Raw genomic sequence first — 24,741 nt, 5'->3', positions numbered from 1 at the left:
CCTGGTGATTAGCGATGTTGGAGGATATAGCAAAATGACCAGTTTACGGTAAAGTAAGTCAACAAGCATAAAATCTTCTCGGATTACTCTTCAAAAAAATGCTCTTATCATTTACAACCTAGGTTATTATAGGTATGTCTCACTATCTGTGGTATAATGGCCATGATCATCTTACTCTGTTTTATGAGTTCTTGTCAATAAAAAAGTTGCAGAATAGAAAATTGTAAATCAAACAGGAGTGGATTCTTAATATTTTTGTAGTTTACAAGTAAAGAAACTTTCAAAGTTTTTTCCCTGAAAAAAAATTAAGTTTAAATTAATTTTTAAATATTGAATTATATTTCTGGGTAACTATTATTATTGCATCTTAACTTCTCATGAATATTCCATTAGTAATGAAGTTTGATACTATAATTCTTGACCCAGAGATTTCTATGCCTTTCTGCCTCTCTCCTATTCTATCAAGTAATCAATGAATGTTTTATAGACAAATATTATTTCAGCTAAAGGAATTCTTTTCCTGAATCCACCTGTCATATAAACAATTTCTCCCCATCATCTTGGTTTTAATGGAAGTATGACATTTATGTACTTTATGTCTGTCTGCACCATCTTAGTTATATATACTGAAAAATATATGTGTAACTTTTGCTGAAACATCCTATGAGTTTTACTCTACCACTTTTTTTTTTTTTTTTTTTCCTGGTACGCGGGCCTCTCACTGTTGTGGCCTCTCCCGTTGCGGAGCACAGGCTCCGGACGCGCAGGCCTAGCGGCCAAGGCTCACGGGCCCAGCTGCTCCGCGGCATGTGGGATCTTCCCGGACCGGGGCACGAACCCGTGTCCCCTGCATCGGCAGGCGGACTGTCAACCACTGCACCACCAGGGAAGCCCTACTTTACCACTTTTTTGAGTCATAAAAAAGTACCAGAAGATTTTAAGCTTTGGTTATTATGAACTACACGTATTATGAACTACACATGATTTTTGTTTTGTAATGAATTAAAACTCCATTAACTCCAACAGATTTGGACCAGGTTTTAGAAAATAAAAGCATTTATCCATGGTGATGCAGAAGTGTAGCAGTGTTTATGCTTTTGATCATTCCTTAGAGAAGTGTTGCCTTGGTAGACAACCATCTGGCCTCAGAGAAAATCGTACCCCAGATACATGCTTAAAACAGCAGTTTAAAATGTAACTGGCTGACAGTCTTGGTTTTGGTTGGGGTCACTTTTTTATTCACGGTATTCTGGGAACACAGGAGATGATGTCAGTTTGTACCCTTAAGACTCTTATGATGGCCAAACATAGTATTTTCCTCTGTCGTCAACACTTGAGAAAAATTTGCCAAATGGAGACTTATGAATAGAATGGGAAAGAGTATTAGTAATTGTTTCTTCTAAGAGATAAAAATTCAGTTTTTCAATGTTATTTTTAAGAAGACCTTAGGTGTTGAAATTTAAAATAAAAAAATTGTTTTTACCAAATATAACTTGATTTTAAATTCCCGTATTCTGCCTTAGCAATCTTTAAATTAATTTCTTTCTTTCTTGAGTATGTCTTGCCCTAGGACATTGTGGCAACCCATATTACAGTCCTTTAGGTACCTGGGTTAACTCATCTGTGTTTCCCCAGTATTGGCACATGTGAGTGGCTCAGTAAATCGTTTTTGACGTGAACCAGTGACCTTTGGAACTTATATAAGATTAAAAGCTAATTGAGAAATTGCATGTAATACTCAAATAAGATGATGATGGTGATTGTCTGGTTTGTACCAATGTTTCAAACTGTCTTAGTTGGCATTAGTCTATCTTCTAGTTATTGGCAGAGTATGGAGCAAAGAGATGACTCCAAGGTTCTATAGTATGTAAATAGATTCGGTTGTTCCTTTGGACGGTGGATTACTGGTGCTGTTACTGATTACAAGTTATCTTTGTGATTCCAATTAGCTGATTTACCATTGAAGATTTTTTGATAGAGGAGTGCTGTCTTGCATAATCAGTTGGGCAAAGGATCTATGTGACATAAGTCATCTTAGAAAAAAATGTCCTTGTGTCTGTTTCAAAATGGAGGATGGTGAAGAAACCAGATGTAATGCTTTTTCAGAAAAGAAGACATAGTGAACAGTTGAGTTTGATGATATATTTTTTCATAGGGTATATCATATTCTGAGAAGATTTTATTTCCGGTCCCCAGAGGGACCAATTTAAGGAATCCGATGCATTAAGCACTTTGAAAACACTATTTGTATCAACAATAAAAACCAAACAGCCTGATTAAAAAAATTAAAAAGGAAAAGATTTTATAAATTAGTGATAAACACCACTAATCATTAGGGAAATGTAAATCAAAACCACAATGAGATAACACCCCATACCCATTAGGATGGCTACTATCAAAAAAACTTGAAAAAACAAGTGTTGATGAGGATGTAGAGAAATTGGAACCCCTGTGCATTGGTTGTGGGAATGTAAAATGGTACAACTGCTATGAAAACTAGTATGGCCATTCCTTAAAAAATTAAACATAGTATTACAGTGTGATCAGCAGTTCCACTTCTGGGTGTATATATATATATATATATATATATATATATATACACACACACCTAAAATAAATGAAAGCAGTGACTCAAACAGGTATTTGTACACCCGTGTTCATAGGAGCATTATTCCCAATAGCCGAAAGACAGAAATAATCCAAGTGCCCGAGAGCCTGAATAGATAAAGTATGGTTTATAAATACAGTGGGATAGTATTCAGCTTTAAGGAGGGAAATTTTAACACGTTATAACACGGATGACCCAGGCATTATGCTAAGTGAAATAAGCCAGTCACAAAAGGACAGTATTGTGTGATTGTGCTTAGATGAGGTTCCTACGATAGAGACAAATTCATGGAGACGGAAGTAGAATAGTGATTGCCAGGCCCTGGGGGAGGGGAAGAATGGGGAGTTACTGTTGAACAGGTACAGAGTTTCCGTTGGGGAAGATGAAAAAGTGCTGGCATTGTATGGTGGTGATGGTCATACTACCATGTCAATGTGCTTAATGCCACAGAACTGTAGTTAAAAATGATTAAAATGGTGAAACAACTAAAATTCTGTATATGGCATTTTCATTCAGCCCATAATTGTAACCTAGGTGCTAAACTAGGTACATGAGTTATCTGTGAATTATCAGCCTCTTCCCACAACATGCAATATATATATAGTATCATGGTAACAAAAGAATAATACTTGAATGAAGGTAAGCTGCCTAAATCAATAAATAATAAATGTAGTGAAATGGCCCCGCCAAGGGTCTTTACTACTAGGTCAAGTTCTAGATTTGCCAAGTAGTGTGTAGCAGTTGTACTACCACTTTCTCATTTATTATAGAAATATAAGCATATTTATAGTAAGGTTAAATTACGTGGTACTTCTGAATGTTTCCTGCTGTTGCAAACTTCAGAGAAGAAGCCTGGAAGAGCTCAGGATGGTTCTAAGAATAGAAGCTGTAGGAGATACACCACCCTGATTGTCAAAAGTACAGCTTGGCTTTTTAATTGTCCTTGTCAACAATTTTATAAAATTCTACAACATGGAAGTCAATAATATTAATATCCAAATGACATGTTATAATTTCTCCTTTTCATAAAAAGAAATGGGTAAGAGTTGAAGTGGAGACAAGTTAATGGAAATATTTTAAGTCCTGCTGAGAAATGGTAGGGCAGTGGTAAAAATGAAGATCAGAAAACAACTTGGGAAATGGCTACCTCAATCTTTGAGAATCTGCTTTGGCACACAGAAAAATAATGTTGATTCCTGTAGGTGGTTATGCTTTGCATGATGTTTAAGCTAATGCGGAAAATGAAAAACTTTTAAGACATATTTATTTACATATTTTCCCATGTTTCACTACATATCTAATAAACATCTACCAGTACAATACCTTTATTACCATGGCAACATGAACTCTTGTCAAAAGGAAAGGAAATTTATGTTCAGTACCAAGGAAAGGAAATGTTCTGTGTGTTTATTACAGCCATGCATTTACAAAAGATCTACATAAAAACAGAAACATGTTTAGTACTGCTAACTTCTTATTCTAAAATCAATCTAGAGTAGGATAAATAGATGGAAAGAGCTGGCCCAGGGTAGTCCTCTGTTAGAACTAGAATGATGATTAGAGCTTAGTTTATAGGACTCCCTTTTTATAGCATGATTGGTCCCTCCTAACAGCTTCAAGGCATCAGAAAATTGGAAGCTTGTTAGTGATTCATTTAAATCACTGTGTCTAGATGCTTTTTTTTTTTTTTTTTAGCGGTACGTGGGCCTCTCACTGTTGTGGCCTCTCCCGTTGCAGAGCACAGGCTCCGGACGCGCAGGCCCAGCGGCCATGGCTCACGGGCCCAGCCGCTCCGCGGCATGTGGGATCTTCCCGGACCGGGGCACGAACCCGTGTCCCCTGCATCGGCAGGCGGACTCTCAACCACTGCGCCACCAGAGAAGCCCCTGTCTGACATGTTTTGAAGTAGCTTTCAGAAAGATGTCTGCTTTTAGTTTTTGCAAAAGCGGTTTTTCCTAGGCTCGTCAGCTCTGATTATACCAATAATTCAGTCAAGAGGGAACCAGGGAGGATGTCTGAAATTTTCCCAAACACTTCATGCTTTTGTTAGAGTGATTTGCTCGTTCTTCTTCTGTTGACTTTATTCAGTTCTCTTTATGTTCTGCTTGCTCCCTTAACTACTTTTTCCACGTGGGTGAGAAAGCTCTGAGGATTTACTCTTTCTCCATTTACACCAATTTCCTACGGTACCAAACTCTTTGTAACCCCATCACTAAGAGCCTTGCCAAAATGGACTTTTCCGAACCATCTGTGGGGTTCATGACTCTTCCTTCTCTTTTAGCGTTGGTGTTTCTCCAGAGGAATATCAGCCAGTGACCTGATTGTGTGTGACGCTCATGCTGACTAATCATAGTTGCTAGGCACATTCTAACACATTGTTAGCTTGTGGTTAATTGTGAAGTTTTTCTAGCTAACGTGTCAAATGCATTTGGCTACTAAACAAGAGAACATTTCAGAAACTTAATTTATCTGCAGAAATATTTGAGGCTAATTAAAATCATGTCCTTAATGCTTCTACATTATATAATTGTTATGAACACGCTCTTGATTGATGAAACAAAGGTGTACGACTTTACTATTACTTCCGCTCATATGTATTTATAAGCAGATTGGATTTCAAAAGGAACTGGTAAAGGCCAGCTTTGATGTTTCTTTTGCTTTTCATTAGCTTTTATTCAGATAGAAAATGTTAAAAGGGCTGTAAATTGCCTATCCAAAGTGTTGCCTTTCCTACTTTATCTTATCAGCCATCAGGATAGGCCACTGAACTTGGTGTTGGTCAGGTTGAATTACTTTGTAGGAAGAAAATCTTGCCATAGGTTTTGAGTAAGCGATAAAAACTACGCTTCTGCTTTTTGAATGTGTTGCACTTTCAGGCATATGCCAGCTTAATGGTCTGCCTTTCCGTATCATTTTCTCCTGGAATGACAACTTAACAGTTTTCCTGGTTGGATTGTGTTAAAATCTTTAGAGGCTACATTCACTAAAACATGTGTCCCATGTTTGGGCAGCCAAAATCTGTGCAATCGTTTTGATGGAGTTTAACTTAGCAACTCTGCTATTACCACAGATATCTTATTGCTAAAGCCCCATTAAAATGTCCTTAATTTGGAGTCTGTTATTTCATATTTACATTGTTCTGGGATGCGCTGAAGTACGCTTTTGCACTATGTTTAAAAATGGATTTTGCACAGTGTTTTTTAATAACATCTAAGGGAAAAGAATCTGAAAAAGAATTTATATATATACACACACACACACACACACACATACATATATATAACTGAATATATGTATATATAACTGAACCACTCTGCTGTACACCTGAAACTAACACAACATTGTATATCAACTATACTTCAATTAAAAAAAAGGACTTTGCTAAGAAAGTAGTAGCTTCAGGACATTAAAGAAGGGCGTGTTTAATATAGTTAAATTATATTAATAGATTTTTATCTAGTTAACTTTTCTTGAGTGGCTACCATGGTCTGAGCATTGGGCTAGGTATCCCTCATAGATAACTTGATGTTATGGCCATTAGTAATGAAGTCTGGGCAGAAGACGGACTAAGGGGAAAAGTCATGAGTGGCCAGAGCAGGAACAAGGTATCTTAAAAGTTTCCATCCGAACGGGGGTGTCGCAATCTGTTGGTTGTTGGCAATGTCATCGTGTGTTCAGCATTAAGATTTGATGCCTCCTCTTGAATCAGGTGTTGCTGATGCCCTTGGGGAGGGGATGACAGAAAGAGTGAGAAAGTGAGACTCTCTGGGAGAAATCCAGGGCAGACCAGTGCTCACCAGCTTAACAGCCGTAGGCTGTTTCACTCCTTGCCTTTCAGAATTGTTTTTTAAGTTTTCTTGACAAATTTCTCAAGGCCTTGTAGGGAACAAAGCTGTTTTGTTTCAGAGATGGGTCCTCATCTTGAACTGGTTCAGCTTTCCCTGGTGCCATTAGCTGCTCTAACTCACCGCTACTCCCTCTGGGTAAGTCCAGAATCCTGGAGCAGATCTTAGTGGCAAGAAGTTGAAGAGGCAGATACTGGAAAATCCAGCCTTATGTGATCTTTCCTGGCTGTGATAGGTTTAGCTTTCATATTGAAAAGTTGTTTAAACTCTTAAAATTTTTTTTCAAGTGGTGAATTACATTTATCGCAGAAGAAAACTTGAAACTTGATATATCACTTTTTTTCTAAAGAAAAGGAATTTTAAACCCTTATTAGCGTTTATATCTGTAGTGATTTATTTTTAAAAGGTTAATGGCTATCTCCATTGAAAGGCACCATATTTTTACTCTCTAAGGAGGTCAAAATGCTAAATTTGGCTAGAAAAATTTCCCGGCAGTTGGACGTGATTGTGCCTGAATGTATGAAAATGAAATGCCTGTTAAAGTTGACAAAAGACGTAGATTAATCAGAATGTCTAGTTGAATCACAAAGCATGGAAAGGGTAACACTCTCCTCAACTGTGTATATTTGCAGTGATCTCATTATCATAATATTAACAAAGTGTGAACAATTTCCAAAATAGAAAAGAAGCTATCTTCAGAAATTTTAGTAAACTGAAATTGTGAATGATAAAAAGCACATACCAAGTTGAATTTGTATTATACCTTACAAAATCATGGGATTCTATCATAGTCTCAGCCTTTCACGATGTATGCTAATTCTTTGAAACTGTCAGTGTTATGTCTATAGGCATTTTTCAGAATTTTGCTGTAATTTTATTTTATATAGTTTAATACTTTTCAGGTACGAGATGATTTTAAGAAGCAGAAATGAGATTTAGGTGCTTTCACAATTCAGTGAAGTAAAGTAAAATACTCAGAGCCTAACACACAGCAGCTCCTGTGACATGCAGTTGTTTATGATTTTGATCATTATTTCTGTCTCCTCTTGTGTTGCTGTCCCCTCTCTCTCTCACTGGTTTGCTTGCTTTGACAGTTTCTAGAGCCTCATAGCATTATTACTTCTCATCTTGTGTCTGCCCTTCAGCTCTTGGTATTTTAGAAATTTCCAGAATTCCTTCCAGAACTGTCAGCATACAGTTCCTGATCCAAGAACTCGCATGTTTACCTAACACACTTGCAGAGCTGTTGAAGAACTTGCCCTTCTTTGATACCAATAGCTGATTTCCCATTTTGTCTGGGGTCCAACAGCTTGAAGGTCAAGAGATGAGCTGGATATGATCTCGACATACAGCTGTCATACAGAGCCTGGCATGGGGGGGTGGCTGATTCCCTATGTTTTCACTGTGCCTCTTTGCTGCTGGGGTTTGGGACCTCAGGGTTCCCTTGTATCTGAAGCTAGTCCTAAGATACCATAAAAAAATTACATTTTTTGAGATTATGACTGCAATGTCACATGCATTTGTTACCTTCAGCATTAACTTAAAAGGGCTTTCCCTTTATTTTTATTTATTTTAGACTTATTGAGAATATTTTCAATAATATAAAAATACTTTTCATTTAAAGTAAAACAAAACCAAAAGTTCTTTCCCTACAATTCCTTCACTGTCAATCTTCAGGAGAAGCAAGTTTTAATAGTTTGGAATGAATCCTTCCAGATTATTTACACATGTTGGCTCAATATATATAGCTATGTTTACTGGTGTCCGTTTTTCACAAAAATGAGATCATATTATTCTGCAATTTGCTTAATTTACTAATTAACTTGTCATGGGCACTGTTCCATGGCCTCGGTCTTTTTCATGGCTGTATAATACTCTGCTGTATTGATGTATCTTGGTTTATTTAGCTTTTCTCCTGCTGACAGATTTTATCTGCTTACACATCATGTTGCATGGACTCCAGGGGTTGGTAGCTTTTGTCCTGGGTACATCTGTGCTTAGTTTCCCCACTACATTCTGCAGGCTAGAGGAAGCCTAGAACATTTGCCTTGGTTGCTTATTGGATTGTCATTTGATCTTGGATTGGCCTCAGTTCAGATAAAAAGCACCAACTCTGTTGTGTGGGGTTTGAGGGGAACAGCAGCATTTTTATAGCTGTTTCTCATTTCTCCCTTCTAGCTGGGTTGTACCGTCTAGCTGGGATGGATTTTGGCTATATCATTCCTAGATGCTCTTATGTTGGCAGAGTTCTGGGATTCAGAGCTATAAGAAAGTTCTGATTGTCAAATCTGTTTCTTTAATCGGCAGTCCTTAAAGTCAGGACATCTTTTTAGGGAATACTTTGAGAATACATTTGTTTTTTTCATGATTGTAGAATATTTTTGTCTCTTTATATTTCTAACCAGGTGCACTGAAATTTAATTTGTGACTTTCACATTGGCATAATTAACCACAGTCATAAATTCAAATACCAACATATTCCAAGGTTAATATTTCATTGGCGGGGATGGCATTCATTAAGGTGTTCATAAAATTTCATATTCTTAAGTCACTATTTACTTTGTAGATACGGTAACTTATTTTTGTCATGGCTACTGGCCATATCTTGGAGTGTAACATCTGATGGCTGAAACTACTACACGCTTTTGAAATTCTAAACCCTAATTGCCTAGAATGAAAGCAATATTTTAATTTATATACAGGCATACCTTGGAAATATTGAGGGTTCGGTTCCAGACCTCCAAAATAAAGTGAATATTGCAATAAAGTGAGTCACACAAATTTTTTGGCTTCCGAGTGCATATGAAAGTTATGCTTATACTATACTGTGGTCTGTGTAATAGCATTATGTCTAAAAAAATGTACATATCTTAATTTAAAAAATACTTTATTGCTAAAAAAATGCTAACCATCATCTTACAATGCAGGCTTCAGTTTGTAAAAACTGCAGTTATGTGCAAAGCACAGTAAAGTGAAGGGCAGTAAAACCAGGTCTGCCTGTAAGTTTTCTGTTTGGAAGATTTTAATTTCATTTTCCTAAAAGAGTAATGTAGAATTTAAGGGAGGTGATACAAAATTATTAGAAATGTAGAGGAGAAATTACGACTTCTCCTTTGTAATAATATGGTAACTGGGTAACATATTTTAAGCAGTAACTTGCTGTTGGTTTTAATATTTTTTACCTTCCTCCACACTGGCATCCTGCTATGATATCATAGCTATACTTTTTGATTTATTATTGTACAGAGTGTGTCAGGCACAGTGGGAACAACCACACCAAGCCAGTGTCGAGAATACATCCTTATTTTCTGTGACATTTTCTAGTTTAAAATGGAGTTGTAGTCGTTAACCATATTTTAATACACTTGAACGAAGAGAGTTGTAACCCTTTTACTTTCCCGGTGATTTCTTCACGCTCGGTTTCCTTGAATGTCTAGTGGCTTGAGCTTTTCCTTTGCTACAGTTTTTACACTCTATTTTTGTGTTTTCCTTCTCCACGCAAAAAATGTCCTAAGACTATTTATCTATATGCAAATATACTCCCAAAGGAACAAAAAGGCACTTTCATTCTTAGAGCTATATGAGGAAAAAAATGATATTCAGATACAAAAATGTGAAATACATTCAGTTTATAACACAAAAATATAATAGAAGGCATTTTTAATGACATACATAGAATTACAAATCTCATTTTTCTTTTGCACTAGGATTAGCTACTGAAAACTTTTTTAACAGTGCAAAAATCAAAGAACAGTCCAGCTGAAAGGGAGTTACAACTTATTTGGCATAAAATTGAATTGCTAATTTTTAATTATTTATTGGATTTAAATAATTTATTTTTATTACTTAATCAAAACTACCATCATATACTTGAAAATATGTATTCTCTTCAACATCAGACTTTCCTTTTCTCTTTCAGTCTGTGATCAAAACAGGGCGGCTGCTAGTTAGTCACGAGGCTCCCTTGACGGGCGGCTTTGCCTCTGAGATCAGCTCGACGGTTCAGGTAGAGTAACTTTTTGGCACTGATGTGAGCGTTTGTGCATTTGCATGTGTCTATGCGTTTGTGCATCTACATGTGTCTACTCCAAGAACAAAATTACTTATCACAATATATAAAAGCATGCACTGTTTAGAAAAGTACATTTTCCCATCTGGCTCCACCTCACTGTCCTTTAGATAATGGTCTAATTACATCTTCTAGAAAAGAAATCTTAAAAGCTGAAAATTCCTTAATAGGAAGAAGGAAGTTTGAAATAATCTTAGTAAACTAATGTCAGTTATGTTTGCTAGGATAAGCGGAAAAGAAAACTCTTAAATTTGAATGGGATATTTCTCTTTTAATAAAACTTATCATGATGAATCTTGTCATGAAACGTTTGATTTATAAAATTGATTTTAACAGCCTTCACCTTAGAAAAAATGAATCTGTCAAAAGTCAGTAATTTAAATTCAGTAACAAATTTCACAATCAATAATTTAATGCATTAATCTGATTAATCATGTGCTATTGGCAACACTTTAGGAATGGTTTAAAATCATTTCTTTTAAAAAAGGGTTCAGTTAAGATGCTGCATATCAGGAAAAAATTCTACAAACCTCTTTATGGAGGATTTTTACTTAAAACTTTCATTCACATTTATATCATAGATGGGAATAAGATGACTTAAATGTTTCATTTTTCCCAACTTTTTAAATTAAAAATTAAATAACTATATTTTAAATGGAAAGTTTGTATGTATTTTAAATTCAGAGTATCTTTGCAGCTAGCAAACATTTTACTCCTCTTTACTGGTGGTGAGATGATTTTATTGTTAAGATACATATAAATTGAAAATTCCTTTAAGAGTATATGGTTAAAAACTTGATATAAAATTATGATATATGAGCACTAATGATTTCTACCAATAAAATATCTTTAAGTATGAACTGACAATGTTATAAATATTTTAAAATTAGATGAATCAAATTTAAACATAAATATTTAAAAAACTAGATCAAAAGAATTCGTAATTATGATAAAAAATTATGCTGTTATTTTTACATGTGGTATACATTTTTCACTGACAAAATTAAGAAAATACTTGAGTTTTGTAGATTTGTTGTCTTCCTTATTATAGAGACTACAATTTGAAACATTATTGCTTATCATTGTGTAACATAAATACCTGGTATTTACCGTGCATTTTATTCATTGAGTAGCCTAATGTAGTATCCCTGTAAAGAAAAAAAAGGGGGGGCTTGCAAGAATGAATCACTAACACCAAGATGGTATTTCAAGTCAAAGGCAAACTGTAAAGAGAAACTGGGATTTTCTGATTCCTAGTTAATATGTGGTCCACTAAACCCATCTGGCTGTTGCTAATGGAACTTTATCTGACGGCTTTGTTTCATTTTGCCCACTGAATGTCATCTTACTGTTATCTCAAAACTTTCACTTGCATTTAAATGTAAAAGGAAAATAAATAAACATGGAATTAGAAATTATAACTAAAGTCCACTTTCTCTAGACATGCTTTTAAAATTTGAATTCCATTGATTACTATAAGCTGCATAGAATGTAACATATTTTTTGGCTTGGAAAAGAATTAGAAAGATTATCTAGCCTAGTGTCTACTTGTCTTGAATAATATGTGGATTCGTGTCAAAGGAAAATTGTCTCTCGGGCTCCAAGAATACATTTGTGAATTCCAGTTTGAGGAACGTCATATCACGAGTTAAATATAGTCACAATAAAAAGCTTACACCATCAAGATCATAAACACTGTATCAAAAGCAGATCCTGAAATTATATGATAGTAATCAGTGGTTAAGGTTGTGAAAGAGATTATACAGAATATGGTCATTTTTTTTTCATAATATGAAGACACCAAAACAAAGACCACATCTTATAATACTCAGACTCCCAAAATATGCCCACTGATCCTGGGTGTCTGAGGTCTGAGAAATCCTGACCCAAACCAACTGGATTCCTTTAACAGATGAGTGTTTCTCATTCAAAGTGCTTGTGGTTGACCTCATTTTAAAATTAAGTGGAAGATTTGGGACTAGGACAGGAGTCTTGAGTAAATGTTGAGTATGTACATATGCATTCTTTATTCAAAGTACCCCCACCCCATGAGGAAGATAGAAGTTGGATTCGTTATAAGATGTTCTCTGTTTTCCATGTTTAAATCTTTCAACCAACTATCCACAAAATAAATTAAGGAAATAATATAAAATTTGTAGAGAGGTCTTAGTTTGATATTTTGAGGAATTAGAATTTAGATTTATTCATCTGAGGAAGAATTACAAAATGCTCACAGTTGATTTTGCTTAATTCTGATTTTACTTGTACAAATGGAAAGTGTGGAAAATGAATTTTAACAAAATATCATCAACATTGGATTTCCAAATGTTTGCCTGTGTGGCTTTTATGTATTGACAAGGAAGGAAAAAAAAAGCTAGACACCTTGTTTGTGTTTTGTTTTGTGTTTTTGGTTGGTTTGTTTGCTTTTTTGGTGATAATGTTTGCATACAATATAGGGTAATCTGAATAATGCAATCTACTTTTCAGTAATTGTTTCATGCACATATTCCAATAAATGCAGCATACTGTATTGAGCACCTTCTTTACGGAAGGCCTCATTCCCTATTGTAAGTGAAGCCTGTATCAAATTATCCAAGTGCCTGGGCTTCTTTAAACTGAAATCACTTAAGTGTGAGGTGCAGCTGCTTTCACCACTTGGAACGGTTCATGTTTCTGTAATTCTTTTTGGTTGTGTATACTTTGTAACGTTGAAAAAGATAAAGCAGGGTTAAGATTTTGAAAGCAGTTTTCTGGAAGGGCAGGGAAATGGTGCATAGAGAACTTTTCATTGTTGTCCTAAAGAAGTTTGAAATTAGGGGTGAGAATGATCTATACGTTTGAGCACTATGGATTAAAATGCTGAGTTACTCTCATTGTATCAACAAATGTAAATTTTATGTGAAAGTAAGCACACGCAAAAACAATCTGCTCCAAAACCATCGTTTTGTGGAAGGTATTTGATAGCTCTTTGAAAGCTCATGGTTAATCTTACAACATTGCTCTTAATATTACAATATTTTAAGAGAATGATTATTAACAATAAAACTGCTGTTTTAATACATTAAAAACTGAGAGTACCATTTTCTGTTTTGCTCAAATTTTAAATTATTTCCCATATTAAAAATCCTGAAGAGAATACAGCATTTTAGACAGTATTTCTTTAAGTTTATAATTGATATTTTTAGATAGAAAAATTATATCATGCTCTATAAAATGAATATCAAGTAAAGGAACTTTTTTTTTTTGCTAGCTATGGGAAGTATTGCTGGCTTTACTATTTATTAATTTTAGTTAGACAGATAAAATATGAGAAGAATGAATATAAAATATGTTCATATTTTATTTATATAACTTTTCAATTTATAGCAGATGGCTCTTCTGTCATAAAAGGAGTTCAGTGTACACAAGTATTTTCATGCCCGTTGCCTCTTTTTCATAAAGCCATTTATTTTATTATTTCAAAAAATATTATTGTTAGTCTCAGTTTGAAGTAAGTGAAAATCACAAAAGTGATTAGGAGACTATTTTATATTAATTACACATAACATTGTAAACTTATATTGATCAATAGCTTCTTCATAAAATTTATATAAAGTGCTTAGAAAAATCAAAACCAATCCACTGAATCTGAGAACTGCTTTGCATTCCTATTGGATTAATTTGGAAGCAAACTGGGAGGTGGAACAAGCTGAGTGAGGTCTGTTGTATCTGGCTCTCCTCTGGGGAAGATTTCTTGGTCAGTCATCCAAAGCTTCACTTGTCTCTTCCCATCTAATTTTACATTCCCATCTGTTCTCACTTTGGGGTGAGGGAACTTTTTCCTTCTTTCCTTTGACACATACCGAAACTTGGAGAAGAACTTGATTTGTGGAAAAGTGCAGAGACAACAGAGTTTAGCTAATTCATTGACCTCACTGTGGAGTTTGAGCAAAGATTTCGTTGTTTTGGAAAATTATATGACTTAGTTTGATGTGATGTTTGTATTCCTCAGCTTTATGTAACCATAGCTTAAAAAAAAAACAAAAATTTTACTGTGCAAAAGAGAATATGTTAACCTCATCCATTTAAATATTTTGCCCAAATTAATTTATATTATATATTCTCCAATGAAGTATTCAAAATAAGCATTATTTATGAATATTAAGACCAAATAATTCCTGGCATTTTAGTAACTTTAATCAGTGTACTTTCTTTAAGCCTTGTAGAAACCAATCTTTATTTTTAATTTCTAATACATTCCCATAATGATGAACTAAATCTTGACTCTGATAAGCTTGGGATAATAATACAAAAAATGTTTGTTGTTTTTTTTTTTTCCTTTCTGGATTCAGTGCTTAATAAGAGTGCCAAAAATTTTAGGGATTGGGGTTGGCTTAAAGGTTTGAATTTTTTTTTTTTTTTTTAACACATGGAAGCAATAAGTCTGCAATAAAGAGTCCAATTGGAGAGTATGGTAAATTTCCATACCATTGTTCCATCCTTTCTGTGCAGTCTCTATTCCTAGGATAAGAACTCAGAAATTGTGCATACAGACATATATTTTTAAGGTAATCATATTCTAAAAGTTTGAGTGGGTTTTATAGGGTTTACATTAATCATCGCGTAAAAGGAAACTTTCCTAATTTTCAAGTAAAGGAATTTTGCTTTTCTCACTCTTTCATGTTAGAAAGGACTATGCAGAAGGATTTTTTTCTTATAAACTTATTATTACCACCAAATTTACCAGCACTCTGTTTACAAACGTCAATCTGAAGAAGAGGGATAAGGTCCTAAATTGTCTTGAGATTTTTACACTGTGGAAAATATGTTTAAATAAAATTACCATGTTGATAAAGTAAGAGTCATCAGAGGAAGCTATAAGGGCAGTAATTTGGTGAATAGTTTACTGCAATTTAATAATATTATTACTATTTAAAAATTTTTTTTAAATTTTACTAGTGATTCAAAGCATTTGCCAACAACGAAAATAGCAATCAGGAAATGCATACTTGTGTACTATCATCTATCTAGATGGAGCCAAAGCATCAGAAAAGCAGTTCAACATAGAGCATTCAGATACACGATGACCTTTTTAAAATGGAATTTTGCCCTGAAGCCTGTCAAGTGTTCAGTAAACAGCTTCCATGGCCATAAATATGAACCGAAGACTAAATCTTTCCGGGGATGCATCATGGATAGATGTGCTGTATCACTGTTTGTGGTTAAGCCCATGTTTCACTCTGTGGGTCCTCCCCCTTGCCCTGACCCCACCGTGTCTCCCTCAATGTCTCTCTCTCCTTTGCTCACTAGTGTACAGGTGGCCAGGCTTCTCCCATCAGCACTCTTCTTCCTCTCCCCATTCTCTCCTGGGCAGTCTCAACCATTTGCCCGGCTAGTCTTCAAATCTGAAACCTTCAAGATTGGCTCTGCCTGTTGGGCCTCAGACTCAGGATTCCAATTTCATGCTAGTTTTGGTAAGGATAAGAAATTTGTGGACTTCGCTGGGGGCACAGTGGTTAAGAATCTGCCTGCCAATGGCAGGTTCAAGCCATGGTTCGTTCGGGAAGATCCCACATGCCGCAGAGCAACTAAGCCCACGCACCACAACAAAGAGTAGCCCCCACTCGCCGCAACTAGAGAAAGCCCACATGCAACAATGAAGACCCAACGCAGCCAAAAATTAAATAAATAAATAAAAATAATAAAACTGTAACTCTATATCCTTAAAAAAAAAGAAATTTGTATAATAAAATGGTTTATGTGGAAGGATTTTAACATGAAACGGGGAGAAAAGGTAGACATCAGCACCTGGATATCTGCCAGTTTCTGGAAATCAGCTTATCTCAAAATGAATTCTGTTTCTCCTCACATCTTTCTGGGCTTCTTAAATTGTCTTCTTTTCTTGGCCTCTAACGTCTTACCACTTTACTATCCATTATTTTCTTACAGGACACATCAAATGTTGTCCATCATCTGTTCGAAAACCTCCAATAGATCTTCTCTGGAGTAATAAGATCTTTAGGTCAAGATCCTCAGCTGCCCAAACCGATGTTTCCAATGTATTTTTCAGATCCTTTTATGATTCTAGTATCACAGCGATCACACTGGCCTACTAGACATTTCCTGAATGATAATTAATTTGTACCGCCAGCCTTTATTGAATACTCTGGGCATAGCCTTAATTTGGGCCTTTCATTCAAGAAATAGAGCTCTTGTTTCATAGACACTTAAGAGTTCAGTAGAAGAAATAGATGCTAAACAGATAGTTATACTGTGGTACATACTAGGATAGAGAAATATTCAGAAGACTATGGGATTATTAAATACCTGATCACCTAACTCAGATGTGATGGTTGAGTTAACTCTTGGAGGAGTGAAGGTGGGTGAGGATTCAGGCAGAGGGAACAATATAAATAAGGAGGCAGAAAAAAATATATGATATTCTAGGGGTTACAATGGATTTGGTATGGTTGAAGAGTAGTATGTGAGGTTTGTAGCATGAGGTAAGCATCAACAGGTAGGTGAGAATTCGATTCTAAAGAATCTTACATGTAATAGCAAGTAATTCATTTTTGTGTAGAGGAAACTGACAGGACAGGGTAAAGCCAGCTCGCATAGATATAAATTCCAGTTTAAATACATTATTTATGTATTTAAAATACACCTTACAAACTTCCTAGTAAAAAGGTAGTAATACGAACTCAAAAAACGATGGTCACAATTATCATTATTTAAGGCAAAGGGGTGTAACTAAAGGATTTTAAGCAGGAGATTAACATAGAAAGATTTACAATTTAGAAAGACCTCTGGCATTTATGTTAAGGATGCATTGGGAGGGGTGAGGCAGGAAGTCACAGAGATTAATTAAGAAACTATTTGAGTAATTTAAGGGTCTTCTGAGCCAAGGACACAGGAGTGGGGTTGGAGAGAAAGGTGAATTTTAGAGAGAGAAGAAAGAGTATGAAAGAAAGACTTGCTGACTGATTAAGTAGGAGTCGGGCAGGGAAGGCTTAGCTTGATTTCTAGGTTGGGTGAATTTTGAATGGAGGTACCCTTTCACTGAGTTGGGGACTATCATTGGAAAACGGGTTTAAGCACATCGTCTATGGAAGATGATGAATTAATTTTAGACTTGTAGAATTTGAGGTGGGGATGGAAAATGTGTCTCTGCAGCTCCGGGGAGATTCTAAGGTATAGGAAAAGATTAAGGAATCATCATCTTATAGTGATGGCTGAGGTCATGGATATGGGTGTGATCACACAGGAAAAGGATAGTCTTAAGAAGGGAACTTGCTGAAGAAGGAGTCCTCACCCACATTGAGAGGGAGAGCTATAAAGGAGGGTGAGTTGGAATGTCCAGAGAGAAGGAAGGGAGGAAGAGAGAGCCATTACAGAAGACTAGCAGGGAGACTTTTACCATGGAATAGGTGGCCAACAATATTAAATGCATCCACGTTTGTCAGCTAGACTGATGGTTGTACCTTGAGTATAGCAACCGGAAGACACTGGTGACTTTGGTGAAAGCAAATGCGGCCCCCGTTATATTGGGGCTGGTGAGTGAATGGCGAAGAACTAAAGCAAGAAACGTAGACCACTATTTCAAGAAACGTGACTTTTAACGAAAGGGAGAGGAGAATAAAGTAGTTGGAAATGGGCTCAATCTCTCAGTGTTATTTGCTCAGCTTGAAATGCCACTTTCTCAGTTTGAAGCCCTCTCTGGCAGTCTCCTTAACTCCCCCGCTCCCTTCACCTCCTCCCCCCGTGCCCATCCTCTCCCTTCCACCTCCATCCCATCTAGCAATCAGGTTTTCAGTCTCTCTCAGATCTGCCCTTTGCTTTCTATTCCCCTAATAAACTCTAAATGAACCAGAAAAAAAAAAGAAGAAAAGAAAAAGAAAAGAAAACCAAACCACAAAATCTAAAGGAAAAATGTAGACAATAACTGATATTGAGATGGGCAAGCAATTTTTGAGCAAAAAATTAAAAAGCAACAGGATCAATCATATTATCACAGATTAATGTATTTGCCTAAAGTGAAAAATATTTGTGTGACAAAAAACAGGCACAACTGAAAGGAGAATGACAACTGGGAAAGTGTTGGAACATGTGACAAAAAATTGATATGTGTCCTGTATTAAACATTCCTAAATGTCAATAAGGAAATTAGTAGCCCCTGTATTTAAAGGTCAGAGGCGGATTGTTTTTAGAACTATTAATGGCTAGTAAACATAAAACTATTCAAGTTTCATGTTTAGTTTTAAAACTATTTTAAAATTAAAATAGTTTTAAAAATGCAAATTTCAGAATGGGATATCAGTCTTCTTTGTTACTCATAAGAGTCGCACTGCTTAAAAATTTTAGTGTGGAGATGGTGCAGGATAAATGTGGAAATTGATTCATCTTCCCAGAAAATCAGTTTGGTAATGTGTATCAAAGCTCTGCTTTTGGAGTTACTCACTTTGGAGTTACAAGAATGGATAAGGGCATTCTCCTCCGTGCCATTCAATTGATTAATAAAATATTGGAAGCAATATCAGTTACAACAGGAATATAGTTGAATAAATTACAATGAACATTGTGGATTTGTTAAAATCATTAAAAGAATAGTTAACAACATTGTAACATTTGCATGGATGTAATACTAAATGAAAAACTCACTAGGCAAGCCTGCAGGTGTTTTACTTGCCCAACTGTGTGAAAAGAAAAAAAAATTATACATTGATATATAGGCATAGGAAAAAAATCTTCAAAACAAGACTTCTGTTGATTTTCTTCCTCATAATTTCTTATTTCCTACGTACGTATATCATAATTTATAGTAATTAAGAGCTTTCTTACAGTTAGATGTCTCCCCCACATGGCATGGTAAGTCTTCGAGTTCTTCCTAAATTGTTTTAAATAAGAAAGCTCATTTTGCTCATTGAGTTCCTTTTTTAAAATTTCATATTTCACGTTGGCGTGTTTCTTAATCATGGACGTTTGAGTTTTGGGCATTGTCATTCATAGTGGTAATACTCAGGTTCCTGATGTGGGATAGTTTTAAAACCAGAGAAACCCCACTGCATAGATTGGGCAGTTCTGCAGGTTAGTTCTATCCCCACGTGCATGGTGTATTTGATTCATTGCTCTCATTATAAAAGTGAAAGCACCATAATGTTGGGATATTCAGATTATTTCATTTTGCTGTGTTAAACGGTCAATGATACTGAGACTAACGTTACTAGTATGTCATGATACTAACATTGGGTCCCCTGCTTATTTTTCTTCCCTCCTTTTGGTATTAGCTTTACGATGGATCGTTATCATTCCTTTTGAAATCTTTCTGGACATAAGCTAGTCAGAAAAAAGATCAACTGCATTCCATCTCTTTGGGTAATGATAAAGTGCTCAGTTTCTCTCACACAGTCATTATTTTTCCAGTCAGAAGTAGTCCCCTTTGAATTCAAAGGTGCATTCATACCAGACCTCCTGCACTTTTTTCTCCCTGTTTTGTAACCTCTGGTTAGTGTTTTGTTGTGTCCTTTTGGTGGTGTCCCAAGATCACTCCTGTCCATCCCTCTTAAGACCAACGGATCTGCCAGTTGGATGGAAAAAATTAACTCTGCTGGAATGTTTAAAAGTAAATGTGCTCAACTGAAAGGTTATGTTATAAAAGTGTAGTCCTAAGTCACGAGGTAGATGTTATTTAAAGGAGTATGTGGGTTCTCCAGTAACCTCAGTTTGGAAATAGCCCCTCCACCGAGGGTCCCCGATGCTGCATCTGCAGTAGCTCCATAATGCAGAGGTTTCCTCCATCACATTATTTTGTCTTCCTGTCCTCATAGCCCTTGAAATGTCTGCAGGTTTCTCCTTGATTTATTTAGTGTCCTTCTTGCCTCGATAGAAGGCAAGCTTCATGTCCGCTCCTGTAAGCCTGGTGCCTAAGATCCCTGCCTGGCACTAAGCCGGCACTTGATAAATAATTTAAATGAATTGTTTGCCCCCAGGCATCACTGTTGTTAGCAGTTTCTTTGAAGAGTGACCTTCTTGCTGCCTTACGTTGTATACAGAATTTCCTAGTTACAAAACCTGCTAGACTGGACTGTTGGCCTTTTGTATATCACCACTCCAATTTGTTGTCCCCGAACCCCACCAGAATAATTTGCTTTGTATTTGTTGAGTTAACCTCCGAAAGGAGCACTGATATTATGTGCCTTTGTCTTTCAAATTTCTATTTCGCGTCCTTTCGGCAAAGTGTTATTTCTTTTGAATAATCTAGTGTTGCTTTTTTCCTCCCCATAATTGTCTAGTGAGGCTATAGAAGACATTTACATTTAAATAGTTACCAATGAAGTTTCATGGCATGAACAGACTGTTCAACAAGTAAAATAGGTTCTCAGAAGGAAAGCATTACTTTCTTTTAAAAGTTAGTTTGGGGATTGACATGTACACACTACTATATTTAAAATAGATAACCAACAAGGACCTACTGTATAGCACAGGGAACTCTGCTCAATACTCCATAATAACCTAAATGGGAAAAGAATTTGAAAAGGAACAGATACATGTATATGTATAGCTGAAACACTTTGCTGTACACCTGAAACTAACATAACATTGTTACTCAACTATACTCCAATATAAAATAAAAATTTTTTTTTAAAGTTAGTGATTTCTATGATATGGTACCTTTAAATTGTGTTTCAGCACCTAAAGAGTTGTAGTTGCCTTTTGAAGCAGTAATTCTTTAATATCTGGTTGTATTCCCAAAGAAAATTATAATTGATTTAAAATATTTCATTTCCTTATTTGGTGTGAAACAGTTTCTCGTATTTAAAAAAATCATTTTGTAATGTACGACCTTGTCTTAATATTTTTCAAACTACAATAAGGTTATTTAAAATTTTGTAAATGAGAGACAGCAGAGCCTGTATCCATGATGTGGCCAGTCCTTTTGGCCACCTTGTACAACGTCCTAGGCAAATATGGAGAAGCATATTAAGTCAGGCAAGAAATTTTAGGCAGGTTTTATCAGCATTGTGTTCACTATCAATAAGGGGCTGGTTGGCCTCCTGGAGATAGAACTAAATTTCTCAGCTACTTTGTCGTGCCTCTTGGTGTACAGTAAAGTTGCTGCTGTTGAAAACTCATTTTATTTTGGTAATCTCAAGTAATTAAATTTATAGCTCCAGTTAGTGTACGTGCTGTTAAAAGGCCCATCACCTCTTTCCATGAATGAGTTCATAGCTCGCCAAAACACAGTTGAGTTGAAAATAGACATGAAAATAGAAATTAACTACTGCTTATGAATTTTCTGCTCAATTTGAATCTAAACACTTGTGAAAATTAAGACAAGTTACAATCAGCACTTAACCACCCAAACAAGCAGTTGAAAATGAAAGCTATAAGCAGAAATCATCTAGTTTAAAACGTTTTGATTCTAAAAATCTATCATTGTTAATGAAAGTGTTCAAGAGGTTGTTTTAATTTGCAGAAATGTCTGAAAAAACTGCATTTGATTGGGGAAGTGTTGAATATTTAATTATTTTCTTTAAAGTCATGTTGAAGAAGGGACTTTATTTTTAATTCTTGATCCGTTTGAAGAGGCATACCTTTCTGTTTTTAATCCTTGAAAGGATCATAGTTTTATATTGCAGATGGCACCAAGAATCAATTTGTCTTTATCAAAATTATTAGGCGAAAATGATAATTCATGAGTATACTTTTAGGAGCATCTAAATATTTGTGTTTTAAGAAGTGCATTGAGATGACTAACATTTCACAATTCATGTTTATAACATCCACAATGTACTATTGTTTAAAACAAGTTCTGATTATTTTCTCTTTTGATAGGATTAGTTTAACCTCATAATAACTACATTTCTGCATTTCTGTCCTGGTCCAATTTTACATTCAGAGCTTAGAATACAGATAGTATAAAATACTTGCTATGCCTGTATTATTGAATGCTTTCTGGACCAGTCAATCTCAGTTCTCCCTGAGATGGCTTGTATTTTTAAATGTTCTAGCACCATTTTTCTCCTTTATTCTGCTTGTCTTTTAAAAATAGTACCAATGGTTATTTCTATATTAGCAGTTAAGAAAATTGAAATGTAGTCTTACCTTTACAGCTCATTATGGAAGAATCTCCAGCCTCTGCACTCTGATAATAAATTTATGCTTCATTTTTTTAACCATGAACTTTTCTGGGCATAGATTTCTACCGAAGTGTGCGCAGCAGACCCAGCTGAATGTATTTTGTGAATAATATTCCAACATCACACAGTCCTATGCTTTATTAAAACCAGCTTTCCTGTGGCAGTTCCAAAAACATAGTTCAGGCACCTTAGAAATAATGAAGTACTATACAAATGTTGATAAAATAGTCTTTTAATATGATGGAATGTTTTATTATGTATGCAGCTGTCAATTTACCTAATAAGTTAAATACAGTATTCATTTTAATAAAACCCATGTACTTTACAAAACTAGGGTGTTGATTGACATTGAGTCATGGAAGCCACAGGTGAAGCTAAATCCTCCTGTTGGTGAGGATGCCACCTGGATGCCTTCTTAGCCCTTCAGAGAACCACAGAATCTTTTTTCTCTCCTTTCCTTCCTTCTTGCCTCCCTCCCTCCCTTTCTTTCTTCCTATTTGCTTTTCCTGATAGTATTCTCTAGTATTCTCCATGCTGGTCTCGCCAAACCCATCGATCTTTGCAGCAAAGCTATGATTCTGCTCTCACCAGGGGCTAACTAAGCATCGTTCTAGGTAGTGTGTGCTTACGAAAGCCTTCTCCATCCTAGTCGGCAAGAATCAGAAGTACCCTGTAATACTGGAAGAAGGTGAAAGAATAAGGTTGGATGTAGGCATATATTTTCTTTTCACATGGTTGATCAAAAGTGATATTTTTTAAAATTATGGAATTACTTAATACCCTTTGAAAAGCATTTTTAAAGTGGATCATCTATCAGTACAAATTGCGTGTGGGCGTCTCACCAAAGGATATATGAATTAACTTTTCTACCAATGGTTTTTTAAAACGGTATCATGGAATAGGGTGTTATATATGAAACTTCTGCCTATGTTGTTAATTTCCTCCAAGGATAGCATAGCTAACAGTAGTTTTAATGATGCTGTTAGAGGATAATTTGCTAAAGTTGAAATGAGGGGGATCATTTTGACACATAATTAAGAAAGACATTCTTTTCCAAATATCAAGTGAAGAAAAAAAACAAGTGGGGTCCATAAAACATTTTAAAATGATTTCTCCTAAGAATAAGCCGGGTTTTCATTTTTTTCCTTCAGAACAAATGTCCTGAGGGGGAAAAAAAAAATCCCATCTTGAAATGTTGATTATGCCATTTGAAGAAATTTGCTAAGTACTTGAAAAGTTCATGTAGTATGACTTTTCTTGCTGCTTGCCTTGTTGCTGAAAATTAGGACAAAACTTTGCTGTTCACCGATGTAGCACCTTTTAACTAAGAATGTAAAGCAGAGTTATTACTAACATCATTGTGTTACTGCTATTAAAAAGGTTCTTTTAGAAGGATGGCTTGGCTCACTTGCTACCTGGCTAATGAATATGTTTTCCTCGGGGACAAACAGCCTTAAAACAATGTTTTCTGAGAGGATAGAATTCCATGTTATACAAATAGAGATGCTTCCCTTGAGATACTGGGAAGGCTTGGTGGGCTTATCAGGTGACTACTAGTTTGTTGAAAGTCCTTTGCCTAACAGATGTGAAGCCAACAGTCTTTCTGTTGTCTATAACATTTTAAATTGATAACTGTTTCATAGATAAAATCTAAAGTCCTTTGTTATTAGTGAAGGCTTTTATTAGTGAAAGTTTATTGTGTTTTTTGGTGTCACAGGAGTGGAGTATTATCACCCGTAATAATATTGACCTTTTCATGCTGTATGCGAGTCAAGCATTTTAAGTGCGATTTCATATTTCCACTGGTTTTCATGAAGCCCTTGGTCACCTGTACATCAAATAGAGCAGATGTTTGTATTAGGGTACGTTTATCTAAAGAAATGTTCAGTATGTACAGTAAGTGACCATAGAGTTCCAGCTTCCATGTCAGGCTAAGGAGAGGTGAACTGGTAGGGAGATGGGAAATTAGACCCACGCCTGTTGGTCTAATAGCCCAACTGTTAAAATAGTTGTTCTCATTTCCACCAATTCTCACTTCCTATTGTCTGGATAGGAAGCTTGTCATAGAAACAGAGAAGACTTGAGGTGGTAGTGGAAAAAAGA

General features: G+C 35.6%; 1 protein-coding gene across 1 annotated transcript in view; it reads left to right on the top strand.

Annotated features, from left to right (window-relative positions):
* BCKDHB (branched chain keto acid dehydrogenase E1 subunit beta) overlaps positions 1–24,741 on the top strand; it is a 236,875-nt gene that overhangs the window by 169,010 nt on the left and 43,124 nt on the right. The window contains exon 9 of the mRNA XM_065888499.1: positions 10,373–10,459. Within this exon, the coding sequence (XP_065744571.1) occupies positions 10,373–10,459 (87 nt within the window). The remainder of the gene's footprint in view (positions 1–10,372; positions 10,460–24,741) is intronic.

This window comes from Phocoena phocoena, chromosome 12, assembly GCF_963924675.1.
Source record: "Phocoena phocoena chromosome 12, mPhoPho1.1, whole genome shotgun sequence".
Classification (NCBI taxonomy): Eukaryota; Metazoa; Chordata; class Mammalia; order Artiodactyla; family Phocoenidae; genus Phocoena; species Phocoena phocoena.
This window is presented reverse-complemented; position numbering and strand designations above follow the sequence as displayed.